General features: G+C 52.0%; 1 protein-coding gene across 1 annotated transcript; it reads right to left on the bottom strand.

Moving 5' to 3' along the window:
• Positions 1–7,886: 7,886 nt before the first annotated feature.
• Positions 7,887–17,052, bottom strand: SMO (smoothened, frizzled class receptor). Its single transcript, XM_053978960.1, has 12 exons — positions 16,073–17,052; positions 13,268–13,473; positions 12,491–12,700; positions 12,233–12,405; positions 11,202–11,421; positions 10,992–11,115; positions 10,818–10,910; positions 10,523–10,631; positions 10,175–10,360; positions 9,720–9,868; positions 9,498–9,632; positions 7,887–9,309 (listed from the first exon to the last, which is right to left on the bottom strand). The coding sequence occupies exons 1-12, from the start codon at positions 16,320–16,322 to the stop codon at positions 8,801–8,803; spliced, it is 2,364 nt and encodes a 787-aa protein (XP_053834935.1). The 5' UTR covers positions 16,323–17,052; the 3' UTR covers positions 7,887–8,800.
• Positions 17,053–18,810: the final 1,758 nt, after the last annotated feature.

Genomic DNA, 18,810 nt, shown 5'->3' on the forward strand with positions numbered 1-18,810 from the left:
CCCGCCTCGCCCCGCCCCGCCGCCTCGCCGCCGCGCTGCATGCCGGGACATGCAGTCCTGCCGCCCCGTGCTCCGCCCCGTCGCGACTACAGCTCCCGGCAGCCCCTGCGCCTCCTCGCGGGGCCGCGCGGGGGTTGGTGGGAGTTGTAGTCCTCAAAGGCATATTTGTGGTTTTTGGGATTTTTTGTTTTTTTTTTTCGCTTCACGTTTTTGATGAATTTTCAGTGTTTCGGCCGCCGGGCACAGAATCCCAGAAGCACTGAGGTTGTAAAAGACCTGCAGGACCATCGAGACCAAGGTGTGCCCGATCCCCACCTTATGTTACCAGCCCGGAGCCCCGAGTGTCACCTCCAGGAATTCCTTGGACACCTCCAGGAATGGGGGCTCCAAAGCTCCCTGGGCAGCCCCCGCCGAGGCCTGACCCCCCTTTCCATGGGGAAATTCCTGCTGAGGCCGTTCCCTCTCCTCCTGTCCCTGTTCCCTGGAGCACAGCCCGACCCCCCCGGCTGTCCCCTCCTGCCAGGGACTTGTGCAGAGCCACAAGGTCCCCCCTGAGCCTCCTTTGCTCCAGGCTCAGCCCCTTCCCAGCTCCCTCAGCCTCTCCAGACCCTTCCCCAGCTCCTTTGTCCCTTCTCTGGACTCGATCTGTCGCAGGATTTGGTGTCCCCGCGGTGCCACGGTCTGGCCAGGCAGCTCCCCAGGCCTGGACCAAAATGCTGGAATTTGGGAGCCAAAGGGGTTGGAAAAGCCCCCCCCAGGCAATGAAATGCAACCACTGCAAGGCCACCCCCTGATCCGTGTCCCCAAGAGCCACCAGCAAGGACAGATGTCCCACCGAGGCCACCCCCATGGGGAAACTGAGTCCAAGTTATGGAATTTCAGAGCCAAAGGGGTTGGAAAAAAAACAGAAGTGAAGTTTAGAACCTTTCTGATGCAGTTGGACGGTGTTATAGCACTCAAACATTTCAGCACCAAGGTGGAACCCAAATGCTCCGTTGCTTTGAGTAAAAAGGTAAATACAAAACAGAATGTATTTTGGGTCAGTGGGCACTTAAAGCAGTGAGTTTTGATGTGGAGAGCTCTGCTGAGAACTATTTATCTATAATAGATAATTCTCTATAAACTGATGTCTACTAAACTACAGTACACATATGTCTACTAAACCACAGTATACAAGGAAATAAAGCTTATTTTTTGAGTTATTTTATACTGATATGCCCCCCAAAATGGAAAACCCATGGGAATGAGGAGCATCCTGGCGTGGGGAACGTGCCCTCCAAAGGCTTGGGACCTGCTGTCCTGCCACGGAGCTCAGCCTGCAGGCACCAGCCAGTAACAAAGCACAGCATTTCTGATTTACACCTGATGATTTAAAGCTTTACCACCTTTTCTAAATCCGGCTCTTTGGGAATGTGCCTCTTCTGGGGTGCAAACCCATCCTTTTATTATTGTTACTGATTGAGACCAGCCCTGGGAGAAGAACTTGGAGCTGTTGGTGGGTGAGAGCTTAATTAATTCTCAATTCTCAAGCGTTAATTCATCAATTCTCAAGCCCCGGGCGAGCTCGGTGTTTGGGGCGAGCTGGAGGAGAGGAGGGAGGGAAGGAATCCACAGAGCCCTGCCCAAAAAATCAGGAGGGAGGGGAGAGATGGAAGGAGAGGAGAGCCTGAGAGGCTGAAGGAGGAGGGTTTGAGGGAAGAAAGAGTCACGGGAGAGGGGCAGGAATTCCAGAGGGGGTGGGAGTTAAAGGAGCAGCAGCGATGAGGACAATTCCCGACCTGTGAAAAACGCCACTCGCTTGGTTTTTAAAACGTTTAAAGTTTCATAATAATAATAAAATGGTTATAAAAATAGTAACACAATTAGAGGAATAAAAATTTAGAGTTAAGACAATTACAAGGCAATAAAAAGCAAAGAATTCCGGACGTCCGGATGCTCTCAGGCACTTAAGCCACGACAAGCATGCCTTGTGAACAAAGGAATCACCTTAAAAGCAACAGCCTGCTGCATATACAGAACACTTCATGATTATGAATATATTTTATTTAAAACAAGAAATTCGTCTGGTACTTGTCAAAAAGTTTCTGTTAATCCCCAGGTGCCTTCGAGTCTAAGTCAGGCTTGAAGAAGTTCGTTTCTGTTGATAAGGAAAGCCATAAATTCCTCTCTTCTGGAAAATTTAGGGGTTTCTGTAATTGTTATCTTTGCGTGAAGAATTCCTTGATTATCCCATCTTTTTCTTGAGCTAGTTAAAAAGCATCTTACATAGTATAGTTTCTATTTTCACATTGTGTTATAACCTAAAAATATATTCAACACACCACTGGAGAGAATTAATACAGCATAACTTCCCAACATTACACATCTGATATTCATTGTAACGTTTGCGAAAAGCCAATCATAAAATGTGCATTTTTCACACGACCCCACCGAGCTGAAGCTGTTCCCCGCTGGAGCAGCGGCGGGGTCGGAGTGCGCAGCTCGTCCCTGCCCCTCTGCGGGATCGCGGAACTCCGGCTCGGGGCAGGGATTGGAAGCTGGAGCAAAATCCCTCCCCTGCCATGGAGAGCTGCTGCAGCGCCGCGGTTCTGCTCAGGAGAGGAGGTGGTGCTGGCCCTGAGCTGGGGAAACCTTAGATCGCACCAAAAAAAACCCACCAGGGTGTTCGGGCCAGGGCAAAATCCCGACCCTGATCCTCTTCTGCTAAGAGGAGCTTGTGCTGCCCTGGAGGTGGAGAAACCCTCCAGAATTCAATATTTCCTGGTACCACAGGTCCCAGGAAAAAACAAAAACAAAAAACCAAAAACAAAACAAAACAAAAAAAACAAAAACAAACAAAAAAAACCACAAAAAAACCCCCACAAAAAACAAAAAACAAAACCAAAACCCACCAGGTTGTTTTGACCAAGGCAAAATCCTGACCCTGATCCTCTTCTGCTAAGAGGAGCTTGTGCTGCCCTGGAGATGGAGAAACCCTCCAGAATTCAATATTTCCTGCTACCACAGGTCCCAGGAAAAAACAAAAAACCAAAAACAAAACAAAAACAAAAACAAACAAACAAACAAAAACACACACACACAAAAAAAAAACCCACAAAAAACCAAACACCAAACCCAAAACCTTGCTTTGACCAAGGCAAAATCCTGACCCTGATCCTCTTCTGTTAAGAGAAGCTTGTGCTGCCCTGGAGATGGAGAAATCCTGTAAAATTCATCATTTCCTGGTGCCACAGATCCCACAAAAAACCCACCAGGTTGTTTTGGCCAAGGCAAAATCCTGACCCTGATCCTCTTCTGCTAAGAGGAGCTTGTGATGCCCTGGAGATGGAGAAACCCTCCAGAATTCAATATTTCCTGCTACCACAGGTCCCAGGAAAAAACAAAAAAAACCAAAAACAAAACAAAACAAAAAAAAAAAACCAAAACCAAACAAACAAAAACACAAAAAAAAAAAACCCACAAAAAACCAAACACCAAACCCAAAACCCACCAGGTTGTTTTGACCAAGGCAAAATCCTGACCCTGATCCTCCTCTATCAAGGAGAGGATGGAGAAACCCTCCAGAATTCAATATTTCCTGGTACCACAGGTCCCAGGAAAAAAACAAAAACAAAAAACCACAAACAAGACAAAAACAAAAAATAACCCCAAAACAAACAAAAAAAAACCCACAAAAAAAAACCACAAAAAACCAAACACAAAACCAAAACCCACCAGGTTGTTTTGGCCAAGGCAAAATCCTGACCCTGATCCTCCTCTGCTAAGAGGAGCTTGTGCTGCCCTGGAGATGGAGAAATCCTGTAACATTCATCATTTCCTGGTGCCACAGATCCCACAAAAAACCCACCAGGTTGTTTTGGCCAAGGCAAAATCCTGACCCTGATCCTCTTCTGCTAAGAGGAGCTTGTGCTGCCCTGGAGATGGAGAAACCCTCCAGAATTCAATATTTCCTGGTACCACAGGTCCCAGGAAAAAACAAAAAAAAACAAAAACAAAACAAAACCAACAAAAAAACAAAAACAAACAAACAAAAACACACACACAAAAAAAAAAACCACAAAAAACCAAACACCAAACCCAAAACCTTGCTTTGACCAAGGCAAAATCCTGACCCTGATCCTCCTCTGCTAAGAGGAGCTTGTGATGCCCTGGAGATGGAGAAATCCTGTAAAATTCATCATTTCCTGGTGCCACAGATCCCACAGGAAAAAATCATCAGGGTGTTTTGGCCAAAGCAAAATCCCGACCCTGATCCTCTTCTGTCGAGGAGAGGAGCTTGTGTCGACCTGAGGATGGAGAAACCCTCCAGAATTCATCATTTCCTGGTACCACAGGTCCCAGGAAAAAACAAAAACAAAACAAACAAACAAACAAACAAAACCCCCCCCCCCAAAAAAAAAACCCAAAAAACCACAAAAAAAACCAAAAGCAAACAAACAAAGAATAAAAAAAACACAAAAAAAACCAAAACCAAAACAAAAAAAACAAAACCAAAACTAAAACCAAAACCCATCAGGTTGCTTTGACCAAGGCAAAATCCTGACCCTGATCCTCCTCTGCTAAGAGGAGCTTGTGCTGCCCTGGAGATGGAGAAATCCTGTAAAATTCATCATTTCCTGGTGCCACAGATCCCACAAAAAACCCACCAGGTTGTTTTGACCAAGGCAAAATCCCGACCCTGATCCTCCTCTGGGTGGATCCTCATCAGATTGTTTTTCAAACCCCTCACAAATGCAAAATCCCGACCCTGAGCTCTCCTCTGCTGAGGAGAGGAGCTTGTGCCAACCTGGAAATAAAGAAATCCTCTGGAATTTATCATCTCAGATCCCACAAAAAGATCCCAGGTTGTTTTGCACGTCCTTCACCAGGGCAAGATCCTGACCCGCCCTGGCTCAGCGTGGGCTCTTCCTCACCTTTTAAAGGATATTCCTAAAATCAGGAGACTGGCAGGGATGGTGTTTTCCTGGGAAAAACACCCCATGGTGCTGCCAGCACCCCCAAAACTCCTGGTGTTGATTGGCTATAAATGCCAGGGCTGATGCCTTGAGGATCTGACCTAGAGCAGAGCTAAAGAACAAAGCAGGGATTTATTCCAAGGATCTCCTGCATGGATCCACCTTGGGCAGCACCAGAGCCCAGCCAGGGCTGCACCCAAGAGGAACCAAAATGGTCCCAAAATGCACGAGCGCTCCCGGGGGCTCTCACTGGGATCAGCTCTGCTCCATTTGCACCTTGCAGTTCATTGTCCCATTCCAGCTTTAGCCCAGGCACTCCCATCCTGCTTGTTTTTCTCTCTCCAGCCCACGCTGTTTGTGCTCCTGGGCCTGAGCTTTGGATCATTTGTCCTTGGTGCCCAGCTGGAGCAGGAATTGTTTTGTCTCCCTGCTCTGTGCAGAGAGCTCGCCATCCCATAATGTGAAGCTCAGACCCACACACCAAAGCAGCTCAGAATGTGAAAATACAAAAGCCAAAGCTGAGGCCTCACCCCACGTCCCCAGGTGCCACATGCACAGGGCTTTGAAATCCCTCCAGGAAGGGGAATTCCAGCCTGCCTTGGGCAGCCCATTCCCATGCTTGGAAAGCCTTTCCATGGAGGAATTGTCCCCAGCAGCCACCCTGCACCTCCCCTGGCACAGCCTGGGGCTGTCCCCTCTCGTCCTGTCCCTTGTCCTGGACGTGGAGCTGCCCAGAGGGACCTGGTGTTCCCTACGGAGCTTCCCAGCACCCTCTGGAGAAGGATCCAGGTGGGACCAAAGCCAAACCTGGCCCCAGAAGTTGGATTGTGCCTGGGGCAGGGCTGCTGTGCCAATCCCACAGGGACATTCCATGGGCTGCAGGAGTCACACCTGGGATCTGACACAACAAAACCCCACACCTGGATCCAGCTGAGCTTCAGCCCACGTTTGTGCTCCTGGGGCTGAGATTGGGATCATTTGTCCTTGGTGCCCAGCTGGAGCAGGAATTGTTTTGTCTCCCTGCTCTGTGCACAGAGCTCGCCATCCCATAATGTGAAGCCCAGACCCGCACACAGAATCTGAAAAATAGAAAAGCTAAACCCTGAGGCACCAGGGGGAGCACAGAGAGGTTACCCCAGAGATCCAGGCCGTGCCTGGTGATTTATCTGGGAAAACAACAGATACCAGGAGGGGAAGGCAGAGGCTCTTTGGGGAGGGAGGCTCCAACAATTGGGGCTCTGTGAGAGGCGAGCAGCTCGGGGCTGCCTCCTTCCCTCGCTCCCTGGCACCAGCCTGGGATGGTTTTGCCTGGAAGTTTGGGAGAAAACAGCCTTGGAAAAGCAAAAATTCCTCTCCTTGAGAGCCGTGGCTGGGTGCAGATCCACAGCAGAGTTTGGTTTTTCCCACCAAGGGAATTAAGGTAGAACCAAGAGGGGAAAACATGAATTTTCCAGGTTGTTTTCTGTTCCAGCTGAGATTTCATCCTTTTAATTCCACCAGATGGGTGGGAAATGCCAGCGTTTCTCCCTGGGGGTCAGTGGTTCAGTGAAATCACAGGGAATCGGTGAATCCACAGGGAATATTTCCCAAATTTCCTGAAATTTCCCCGTTTTCCCCCAGGGAAACCTCTGGAGGTGTTGGGAGATGTGTGACCCTCTACGCTTCACTCTCCTGCACCTCCCATGGGAATGCTGGAGCTTTTCCCTAAGGATATTTCATGGAAATTTGCTGGATTTTGGCAAACTGGGGCTGTTTCCTTCCTTTAAAATTTTCTCCCCCAGCGCCAAATCAAGGTGGGTTTTTTTTGGGAGGGGATGTGATGTTGTCAGCACATCTCCTGCTGCTTGCAAAATTAAAATATTTTGGTGTTTTTGTTTCAGAATGGCAAATCTTGTAGGAATAGTTTTGTTAGAACTGGGTTTTTCACCAAGAAAGCCATGAAATAAAATATATAGAAAGAAAAAAAAAAAAATAGCCCAAAAAAAAAAAAAAAAAAAAGGAGATAAAGAGAAATATTTTGTTTCATCCCGGACAATCCAGCTTTGACTCTGGAGCAGGGTCAGCCCGAAAAAAAAAAATAAATAAACACTGAAAAAATGCAATTTTCACTGACCAATTCCACCTAAATTTCAGGGTTTGGTCTGCAGGATAACCAAACCCTGCAGCTGCAGGGCTCTCAAGCAAAATAAAAAAAGGATCTTTTCCAAAAGCAGCATTTCCCCCCCCAAAAAAGCACCAGAGCCATGGGAAACTTCAGATGCTTCAGTGGGACCCCACCCAGGAGCACCCCAAAATTTGGAGCTACCCGAATTTTGGGGGTTTGGGGGATATTTATAATAGATTTATATAAGATATTTATAATGTATTATAAGATATATTATAAGATATTTATAAGGTATTATATAAGATATTTATAATTTGGGTAGCCCCAAATTTTGGGGGTTTGGGGGATATTTATAATAGATTTATATAAGATATTTATAATGTATTATAAGATATATTATAAGATATTTATAAGGTATTATATAAGATATTTATAATTTGGGTAGCCCCAAATTTTGGGGGTTTGGGGGATATTTTAGCCCGTGGTGCCACCTGCAGGCAAAGGCCCCATTTGTCCCTAAAACTGCCCATTTGTCCCCAAAACTGCCCATTTGTCCCCAAAAGTGTCCCCACAGCCCTCGAGGGCATTTCCAACCCCTCTGAGCTCCTTCCTGCAGGTGGAACAGGGGGTTCCAAACACTTTAAAGCAGTTTTTAATGTGCTTTAAAGCAGTTTGAAACGCTTTTTAAGGTGCTTTAAAGTGGTTTAAAACACTTCAAAGCAGTTTTTAAAGCAGGAGGGTTTTTAGGAAAAAGGAACAAACCCCCCCCCCCAAAATGTTTTCCCACATGGATCCCTCCCCAAAAGAGCCCAGAGCAGCCACTGGGATTGAAAATCTGTAAATTTAATACTGATACAGGAGGGTTTTTCCTTTATACAGCAAAAATGAACCCGTGGAGGTCAAAAAAAAAAAAAAAAAAAAAAAGCCAGGAGCCTACCAGGACTTAATAAAAATAGGGAAAATTCCAAACAGCAGCAGGGACTGGAGCCCTCCTGCCTCAGGGCTCCGCTGGCTTTGCTGTGACTTGATTTTTATTTTTTTTTTTAATCCTAAAAAAATAATTAAAAAAAGCTTTGCTCTGGGGGTCGCTGACCCTGACTCACCTCTAGCACCCCAAGGTTTTTGGGGTTTTTTTTTTTGCTTTTTTTTTTTTTGCTCAGGAGCACCCACGCAGCCCAAGGTGCTTCCTGTCCCATCTCCCTGGTGCTGCCACCCCACTAATCCTGATTTGGGTCTGGCTCAGCTCTCTGGGGAGCTGGAAGGCACTTTGGGGTCTTGGAAGGGATTGGGGTGAACCCAAAATAGGGCTGCACACCAGGGATGCTGCTACTGCTGCTGCTGCTGCTGCTGCCCCTGACTGGGCTCACCCCGAGCAGAGGCATCACGATACAAACGTTTAAAAAAATCAGAAATTTAAAAAAAAAAAAAGAAAATTTGCTATTGGCACAAGTGGGGGTGAGCTCTACGTACCTCTAGCCGTGGGTGGGGCAGAGCTGCCCCAAATCTACCCTGATCTAGGCTGTCCCCAGGTGTCCCCCTGGTCCTTAAATCCCTGTCCCACCGACAGCTCCTTTCTCCCGGTGGTGCTGGAGGGAATCCCAAAAACCTCGCCGGGCTGGGAAGCGCACGGAGAGACGAATCCTCCAAGGGGAGAAATGGGAAGTGGTCAGGTGGATGGACGGATCCCCGTGGGATCAGGTGGGTTCTGGCGTCCCCACGCCCTCCCCACACCCCGCTGGGATCAGAAGTCCGAATCGGGCTCCAGCAGCTCCGCGTCCACCAGGTTGGTCCGAGAGTGGATGGGGGCCAGCCCTGCCCGGCAGCCCTGAGTCCTGCTGGCCCCGGGGCGGGGCAGGGGGCCAGGCTGGGGGGGCCACAGGGGGCCCCCGTTGTGGTGCCAGCGCCCGGCGCCGGGGCTCTCGGGGTCGGCGGCGCCGCTCTCGGGGCAGAAGGGGTTGCTGATCACGTGCAGGACGTCGGCCCTGCGGCCGCGCCCGTCCCACGGCCCCCCGGGGAAGGTGGCATCGGGCAGGACATCAGGGGCAAAAGCCACCAGGCAGGGCTGGGGGGGCAGGCGGGGCAGGCGAGGGACGGTGCTGGGGGCGGTGGAGCGCCCCGGGCAGCGCTCGGGGTCTGGGGTCACCTCCTTCTTCTTCTTCCTCCGCTTCTTCTTGCGGCCGCTGCGCTTCTGCAGCTCCGGGGACACGTCGGCCTCCACCACCCACAGGTTGGCCCTCTCCTCTGGTGGCACTGGGGGACGCGGGGTGAGGTGGCTGTTGAGTGGCCACGTCCCGCCCGTGCCCCCCGCCAGCCCCCAACACCCCCCGCCACCCGCCTGATCCCACGGGGATCCATCCCAAATATTCCATCAACACCCCCCACCACGCCCAGCCCGGCTCATCCCCCAGAAATTCCCCACGAGGCCCCCAAGGACTTGCCAGGCGTCGCCACGGGTGTCACGGAGATGTCCTGGGGCAGGATGGCCCCTCTCCTGGCCACCATCTTGGTGACGTGCTGGGCCCAGGCCGAGGACACGTCGGCCGACGGCTCGTTGATGTTGAACGCCAAGCCGGCTGCGGGGACAGGGGGGATCTGGTCACGGGGGGACTTTGGGGACCCCCACGGGGCTGTTGGGGACGTCCCCTGCCCCTGGCACGTACCCACGGGGCCGTCGTGGGACACGGTGTGCATGCTGAAGGACAGCTCCTGGCCCGGGTCGCGCAGCAGCTCCTTGCGCTTGGAGAAGGCCTTGGCGATCATCTTGCTCTTCTTGATCCTCTTGGGCTGGTCGTCGCTCTGCCCCGTCAGCCTGGGGACACGGAGGGCACAGAGGGGACAGGTGGGGCGCAGCTGTCACAGCTGGGGGCACAGGGACCCTCCCCAGCTCCCCCTCCTGCCCATGGGGACACCAGGCTGGGGAATGGGCTTGGGGATGGAGGTGTCCCACAAACGCCACATGGGAGAGGCCACCCCGTTCCCGAGCCGCTGCGAGCCCTCAGCTCAGCGAGCTGAGGGACAAACACCTGGGAACGTCCTCCAACACCCCGTTGGATGGGGCAGGAAGGGCTCCAGGGAGCCGGGGTGACATCCTCGGGTGACACTCTCGGGGTCCCACCTGCACCAGGTGCGCTTCCAGATGAGCAGGGTGGCCTTGGTCCAGACCCAGGTGCTCATGGAGACGCCGGTGCCGAACATGGCGAAGAGGTTGATCTTCTCCACCAGGAGGCTCGGCCGGTTCTTGATCTCGCAGTCCGGGATGGGCTTGTTGGTCTGCGTGGCGATGGTCACGTTGGCCTCACACCTGCGGGGACACGCGGGGCACAGCGGCTTTAAGGAGGGGGACAGCCCACGGCCCCCACGGCTCTGCAGGGTGGAGACGCGGTGGCACCGCTGGTGGGGGACACGGGGCTGCCCACGGCGGTGCCACCGCGTCCCCGTCACGCCCCGTCCCTGTCCCACTCACAGGACGTATTCCCGGAAGCTGCGCTCCCACTCGGCCTGGTTGAAGAAGTCATAGAAGTGGCAGCCAAAGGTGATGAAGACGAAGCCGAAGGCCAAGAAGCCAAAAATGCCTGGAAGAGAAGAAGGACATCCAGCCAAACTCCAGTGACACCGAGGCAAAGACGCCGCACCGGGGCCGTGCCACCAGCACCACAGCTTTGTCCCCCGCTGCTGCCACCCCTGGGAAGGGGCTGTGTGACAAAGTGTCCCCATTCCCACGCGGATTCCCTGGGGAACGGTGCCGGTGAAGCCCTCACCCAGGCGCAGCATGGTCTCGTTGATCTTGCTGGCCGCCTTCTCGCTCAGCAGCCCGGGGTGGTTGCTCTTGATGGAGAAGAGCGTCATGACCCCTGCGGGGAGGGCAAGGGGGGTCAGGGTGTGGGGACACCCACGGTGACCCCGTCCCTTCCCCAGAGCAGAGCCACACCTACCCCGGATGAGGAAATAGCCCCCCACGATGAGCACGAGCCCGATGGGGGCCAGCACGAAGCCGGCTCGGTAGCGGTAGTTCTTGTAGCCCACGAAGCAGATGCCACTGACGGAGTCACCGTCCACCTGGCAGCGGCGGGGACAGGGACAGGAGGGTCAGCTGGCTGCGGGCGTCACCCTGAGGCACCATCCCGTGACGGTGGCCCCGTTACCTGCGCCACGGCCAGGATGGCCACGGTGAGCACAAAGGGGATGGACCAGGTGATGAGGTGGAAGTAGGAGGTCTTGCCCAGCAGCGGCTGGTAGGTGGTGCCCAGGGCCTTGAAGGACGTGTGCCAGGCGTAGGTGAGCATGACAAACCAGATGACGCCCGACATCAGCGAGTAGTACACGATGACGAAGATGATGACGCAGGACAGCGTCTCGTTGGAGCTGCGGAGAGGTGAGGCAAGGTGAGGGTGAAACATAAACTTTAAGGGATTTAGAGATTTTAGAGGAGCTAAGATTTTAGTTAGAGATAAGCCTTACTAGAGTTAATTAAAATAAAAGGACTCTGTACGTAGGCCTTGATGAAGATAAGAGTTAGTAGTTAACTAATAATTGATTGCTTGTCAACACAATGTTTAGTTAGCTGGGTTTATAATGAAGAATATAGAAACTGACAAATGGCTTTTAGGAACATGAGACAATTGTGGGCCTCCTCTGTTCTGAAACCAACTGAAGACAGGGAATGGGAGTTCTACCAAGGTTCATTTGTCATATTTGCATTGAAAAGGCAGAAAGGTCAGAATGAGGAAGACTTCATTTACTTCCTCATTTTGGGACCCCTCCCCATGAAAGGCACCACCGACCCATTTCAAGGAACAAACTACGCATGCTAAATGGCTTTGGGAATGATTAGCATACGAAGCGAGGGATGGGATGTACCAAAATGATGAATATGTGTTTGTATTTTGGGTATTCAATTCTGGTGTGGATAAAAGGACTCTGTAATCATTGGAAAGGCGCAGTGTGTATTTGGGAGCTGTCCCGCACGCTGCCCGGCGCCGCAATGAACATACACTTTCTAACTTCAAACTGTCAGAGAGTTTTTGTCCGTCACAGCTGGATATCGGTGCTAGATCAATATCCATATTTCTTTAATAAATCAAGGGGACACGCCAGGAGGCCAGCGAAGCCCGAGAGCCCTCCGTGGTGCCGGGGACAGCTCTGGCGGCGGGCCGGGGACGGAGGTGACACCTACGTGGGCTCGCCCAGCCGCATGGTGCCGTCGGCCCGGCACACGATCTCGTCGCGGGCGCCGTCCATGAACTGTGCCAGCCAGCCAATGCTGCCCACGAAGAAGCAGGCGTTGACGTAGAACAGGATGACGGCGGGGTAGCGGTTGGAGTTCCTCCAGTCAGCGACAAACGTGGCCTGGAGGGGTGGGGAAAGCGACAGCTCGGTGCCCGCCCCCCCTCCATTTCGGGGGACGGCTCCCCAGAAGGAGCCCGCGCCTCACCAGGGTGAAGAAGGTGCAGAAGATGGTGACGGAGCTGAAGGCGGCGATGTAGACGTGCATCTCGCGGTGCTCCTTCTCGGTGAACAGCGGGTTCTGGCACTGGATGCCGCAGCCCTCCACGTCCTCGTACCAGCTCTTGGGGTTGTCCGTCCTCACCAGCGGCGCCTCGCACTGCCCCGAGCTGTTGAACTTGATGTTCTGCACCTCGTTCTGCCAGAGGGGAAACCAGGCCGTGAGGAGGAGGAGGAGGAGGAGGAGGAGGAGGAGGAGGAGGAGGAGGAGGAGGAGACACCCCCGTGGCCAAGATGGACATCAGCGCCCTGTGGAGGGCAGGGGGCAGCTGGGGTCCATAGAATCACCAGGGAATCATGGAATGGGTTGGGAAGGGACCACAGAGCCCCTCCAGTGCCACCCCTGCCATGGCAGGGACACCTCCCACTGTGCCAGGCTGCTCCAGCCCCATGTCCAGCCTGGCCTTGGACATTCCAGGGATGCAGGGGCAGCCCCAGCTGCTCTGGCAATTCCAGCCTAGCCAGGAATTCCCAATTCCCAAGATCCCATCTATCCCTGCCCTCTGGCAGTGGGAGCCATTCCCTGTGTCCTGTCCCTGCAGGCCTTGTCCCCAGTCCCTCTGCAGCTCTCCTGGAGCCCCTTTAGGGCCTGGAATGTGCTGGAAGCTCTCCCTGGATCCTTCCCCTCTCCAGGCTGACCAGCACCAGCCCTTCTCTCCTGCAGAGAGGGGCTCTCCCTCCCCAGGCCCGCGTGCCCGCGCCGTACCGGGCAGCCCTCGGGGAAGCGGTCGGTGGTGCACTTGAGGAAGTCGGGCCAGCCGCGCTCGCGCTCCACGATGGTGCAGGGTGCCCGGGTGGCCTGGCACAGGGTCTGGCTGGGCAGCTCCACCTGCCCATCCTCACACTTGGGCATGTAGACGGCGCAGAGCAGGGGCTGGATGACGTCCCAGCAGCGCGGGGCGTTGCGCAGGCCTGCGGGGAGGGGACGGCACCATCACCACCGGCACGGCCACCTCCTGCTGTCCCCGCAGCGCTGGGACCCCTTTATGGGACCCTCCTGCTGCCCCACAGCACCCACACAGCCCTGGGACCCCTCTGTGGGACCCTCCTGCTGCTGCACAGTGCTGGGACCCCTCTGTGGGACCCTCCTGCTGTCCCCACAGCACTGGGACCCCTCTGTGGGACCCTCCTGCTGTCCCCACAGCACTGGGACCCCTCTGTGGGACCCTCCTGCTGCTGCACAGCACCCAGACCTCACTGGGATCCCTCTGAGGCACCATGCCCATCACCAGGGCTGCCCCCCCACGCTGTACCCCCATACTGCTCTTGTCCACACTGTGCCCACCCCCAGCCCCTGATAAACCATTTTCCATACTGCACCCATCCCCAGACTCCTGCTGCACCCATCCTGAGGCCATTCTCTCCCATTCCCCCTCTACACCACACCCTCCCTGCACCCCAGTCTCCTGCTCCCCTCCACATTGCACCATCCCCACTCCTCTGCTCTACAGTTTTCTGTACTGTGCCCATCCCCAGACAGCCACTGCACTGCTCCCCTCCATGCTGCACCCATCTCCAGCCCCTTTTTAATCAGTTCTCTACTCTGTACCCATCTCCAGTCCCTTTTAAACCAGTTTCTATACTGTACCCATCTCTAATCCCTTTCCAACCAGTTTTCTATACTGCACCCATCTCCAGTCCCTTTTTAATCAGTTTTCTACTCTGTACCCATCTCCAGTCCCTTCTCAATCAGTTTTCTACTCTGTACCCATCTCCAGTCCCTTTTTAATCAGTTTTCTACTCTGCACCCATCTCCAGTCCCTTTTTAATCAGTTTTCTACTCTGCACCCATTTCCAGTCCCTTTCCAGTCAGTTTTCTACTCTGTACCCATCTCTGGGCCCAACCTGGTGCTCCTCTCTATACTGTACCCATCTCCAGTCCCTTTTTAATCAGTTTTGTACTCTGTACCCATCTCCAGTCCCTTTCCAATCAGTTTTCTACTCTGTACCCGTCTCCGGGCCCAACCTGGTGCTCCTCTCTACACTGTACCCATCCCCTGTACCCACCATGGAGTTTTCTATACTGTGCCCACCCCTGGGCCTGTGCTATCCCATATCCACCCCCCGTACCCCAATCTACTTCTGTACCCACCCCCAGCCCCTCTCGATAAAGTTTTCTATACTCTACCCATCCCCAGCCCCCCTCTATAAAGTTTTCTACACTGTACCTATCCCCAGCCCCTCTCTATAAAATTTTCTGTACTCTACCCATCCCCAGCCCTTTGCTACACAGTTTTCTATACTGTACCCACCCCCAGCCCCCCTCTATAAAGTTTACTATACTGTACCCATCTCCAGCCCTTTGCTATACACTTTTCTACACTTTACCCATCCCCAGCCCCTCTCTATAAAGTTTTCTATACTTTACCCATCTCCAGCTCACTTCTATAAAGTTTTCTATACTCTACCCATCTCCAGCCCTTTGCTATACACTTTTCTACACTTTACCCATCCCCAGCCCCTCTCTATAAAGTTTTCTACACTCTACCCATCCCCAGCCCCCCTCTATAGAGTTTTCTATACTCTACCCATCTCCAGCTCCCTTCTATAAAGTTTTCTATACTCTACCCATCCCCAGCCTCTCTCTATGAAATTTTCTACACTCTACCCATCCCCAGCCCTCCTCTATAGAGTTTTCTACACTCTACCCATCTCCAGCTCCCTTCTATAAAGTTTTCTATACTCTACCCATCCCCAGCCCTTTGCTATACACTTTTCTACACTATACCCATCTCCAGCCCTTTGCTATACACTTTTCTACACTTTACCCATCCCCAGCCCCTCTCTACAAAGTTTTCTATACTCTACCCATCTCCAGCCCTTTGCTATGCACTTTTCTACACTGTACCCATCTCCAGCCCTTTGCTATACACTTTTCTACACTTTACCCATCTCCAGCCCCCCTCTATAAAGTTTTCTATACTGTACCCATCTCCAGCCCTTTGCTATACACTTTTCTACACTTTACCCACCCCCAGCCCCCCCTCTATAAAGTTTTCTACACTCTACCCGTCCCCAGCCCTTTGCTACACAGTTTTCTATACTGTACCCATCTCCAGCCCTTAGCTATACACTTTTCTACACTTTACCCATCCCCAGCCCCTCTCTGTAAACTTTTCTATACTGTACCTATCCCCAGCCCCCCTCTATAAAGTTTTCTACACTCTACCCATCTCCAGCCCCCCTCTATAAAGTTTTCTATACTCTATTCATATCCAGCCCTTTGCTATACACTTTTCTACACTGTACCCATCTCCACCCTCCTCTACAAAGTTTTATATTCTGTACCCACCCCCAGCCCCCCTCTATAAAGTTTTCTACACTTTACCCACCCCCAGCCCCTCTCTACAAAGTTTTCTATACTCTACCCATCCCCAACCCCCCCCACACTACACCCAAACCCCCCCTCCAAGCTCTCCCCCCCGCTCCCTTCCCCGCTCCCCATCCCCCTCCAGCCCCATCCCGGGCCTCTCCCGCACTCTCCCCGCTCCCGGAGCCGTCCCGTCCGTACCGGACCAGAGCAGCAGCTTCCCGTGCGCCTCCTCCTGCGAGGCGGAGTCGGTGGCCAGCAGCGTGGAGGTGGCGGCGTAGGGCAGCGCGGAGCCCAGGCAGGCGCCGAAGCGGAGCCGCTCGCAGGGCGCGGGGCGGCGGCAGCGCGGGGGCCCGGCCGAGGCGTTGTGGGCGGCGGGGCAGCGGCCGCCCAGGGCCAGCGCCAGGGCCAGCGCCAGCGCCCAGCGCCTCCCGCCGCGGCCCGGCCACATCGCGGCGGTGCTCGGCGGGGCTTAGGGCGGCTGGCAGCGGGGCGAGGGGCCCGCCATGGCCCCGCCGCCTTTGTTGGGCTCGCCGGGAGCGAGCGGAGCGGCCCCGCTGCTGCTGCTGCTGCTGCTGCTGCTGCTCCTCCTCCGCCACCGCCCGCGGCCCGGCCCGGCCCGCGCCCCCCGCCGGGGCGGGCTGAGGGAGGGACCGCGGGGGAAGCGCTGCGGAGGGTAAGAGACGCGATTTGTGAGGGGAAAGTAGCCGGAAAGTGAGGGAAAATGCCCTTTTTTTTGGAGGAAAGAGCCTCCTTTTGTGAGGAAAAAGTTCCTCTCGCGAGGAAAGAGTCGCTTTCGGTCAGGAAAAGTTTCCTTTTTGTGAGGGAAAGTTGCCTTCTTTTCTAAGGGAAAGCTCCTTTTTGTGAGGAAAAGTTCCTTTTTGTGAGGAAAAAGTCGCTAAAAAGTGAGGGAAAGTGCTTTTTTGGGAGGAAAGAGTCCCCTTTCGTGAGGAAAGAGTCGCTTTCGGTCAGGAAAAGTTTCCTTTTTGTGAGGGAAAGTTGCCTTTTTTTTCTGAGGGAAAGCTCCTTTTTGTGAGGAAAAGTTCCTTTTTGTGAGGAAAAAGTCGCTGAAAAGTGAGGGGAAAAGGGAAAAGTCGCTAAAAAGTGAGGGAAATGCTTTTTTTGGAGGGAGGAAAGAGTCCCCTTTCGTGAGGAAAGAGTCGCTTTCGGTCAGGAAAAGTTTCCTTTTTGTGTGTAAAAGTCGACTTTTTCTCAGGGAATGCTCCTTTTTGTGAGGAAAAGTTCCTTTTTATGAGGAAAAAGTCGCTAAAAAGTGAGGGAAAGTGCTTTTTTTGGGGGAGGAAAGAGTCCCCTTTCGTGAGGAAAGAGTCGCTTTCGGTCAGGAAATGTTTCCTTTTTGTGAGGGAAAGTTGCCTTTTCCTGAGGGAAAGTTCCTTTTTATGAGGAAAAAGTCGCTAAAAAGTGAGGGGAAAAGTCGCTAAAAAGTGAGGGAAAATGCTTTTTTTTTTTTTTTTTTTTTTTTTTTTTTTTTTTTTTTTTTTTGAGTCACTTTTGGTCAGGAAAAGTTTCCTTTTTGTGAGGAAAAGTTCCCTTTTTCTGAGGAAAGGTTCCTTTTTATGAGGGAAAAAGTCACTTTTTGTGAGGGAAAAGTCTTTTTTTGGGAGGAAAAAGTCCCCCTCACAAAAGGCCTTTGTGAGGAAAAAGTTCCTTCTGAGAGGAAAAAGTGGCTTGTTGTGAGAAAAAGCCACATTTTGTGGGGAAAATATTCCTTTTTCTGAGGGGAAAAGTTCCTTTTTGTGCGGAAAAACTCCCACATGAGGGAAAAAAGTCACTTTTTGTGAGGAAGAAGTCCCTTTTTGTGAAGAAAATGTCCCTTTGGGGAGGAAAAAGTCACTTTTGGGAGGAAAAAGTTCCCTTTCTATGAGAAAAAAAAAAATCACTTGTAAGGAAAAAGTCACCTACAGTGAGGGAAAAGTTCCTGGTTTTGAAGAAAAAGTCTCTTTTTGTGACAAAAAAATCACTATTTGTGAGGGGAAAGTTCATTTTTATGAAGAAAAGTCCAATTTTGGAAAGAAAAAAATCACTTTTGTGACAAAAACATCACTTAATATGAGGAAAATACCAATTTTGTGAGGGAAAAGTTCCTTCTTGTGAGGAAAAGGTGTTTTTGTTTTTTTTTTCCTGTGAAATAAAATGTCCTGATGAAAAGGCTTTTGTGAGTAAAAAGTTACTTTTTGGAGGTGAAAAGTTGCCTTTGGGGGAAAGAGGCCACTTCTGGGAGAAGAAAAGTTACTTTTTAAAGGGAAAAGTTACTTTTTGGGGAGTAAAAGTTACTTTTCTGGGACAAAAGACACTTTTTCTGGGGAAAAAAAGCTACTTTTTTGATGGGGGGGAGTATTCTTTGTGGGGAAAAATCAATTTTAGGAGAGTAAGGATAATTTGGGGAGGAGAAAACTTGATTTTTGTGGTGGAAAGTTCCTTTTTTTATGGGCAAGTTGCTTTTTTGGGGGGAGAAAAATCAGTTTGGGGGGGACAAAAGACACTTTTGGGTGATGAAAAGTTGTTTTTTAGGGGGACAAAAAGTTGCTTTTTGGGGAGAAAAGACGGATTTTTGGGGGGGAAAAGCCTTTTTTTTTTTTTGGAGAGTGGTTGCTTTTTAGAGTAAAGTTGTTTTGGGCGAGAAGTAGCTCTTGGGAGGGGAAGTTTTGGGAAGAAAAGTGAATTTCGGAGGGGGGAAAAAGTCACTTTTTTTTTGCGGGGAGGTGCCATTGCTCGCAGAGGGAAGAAATCACATTTCGGCGGGGGGATGAGGTGGATTTCGAGGGGGGAAAAAACCAAAAAAAGGTTTTTTTTTAATGAGAAAGAAGCCTCCCGGCCGCACACAAAGAGCCGGGCGCTGGGCCGCATCCCGGCTCCCTCCGCGTGAGGGACCACCCAGCCCGAGCCGAAGGGAAAAAAATCTAAAAAAAAAAAAAAAA

The sequence above is a fragment of the Vidua macroura genome, chromosome 5 (assembly GCF_024509145.1).
Source record: "Vidua macroura isolate BioBank_ID:100142 chromosome 5, ASM2450914v1, whole genome shotgun sequence".
NCBI lineage: Eukaryota > Metazoa > Chordata > Aves > Passeriformes > Viduidae > Vidua > Vidua macroura.

Excerpts from the sequence above, each read along its gene's own strand:
- SMO (XM_053978960.1), bottom strand. The coding sequence starts at position 16,322 with ATGTGGCCGGGCCGCGGCGGGAGGCGCTGGGCGCTGGCGCTGGCCCTG. Across the intron at positions 11,116-11,201 it reads CCATCCTGGCCGTGGCGCAG|GTGGACGGTGACTCCGTCAG; the intron begins GTAACGGGGCCA and ends CGCCGCTGCCAG. Across the intron at positions 10,632-10,817 it reads CGAGACCATGCTGCGCCTGG|GCATTTTTGGCTTCTTGGCC; the intron begins GTGAGGGCTTCA and ends CTTCTCTTCCAG.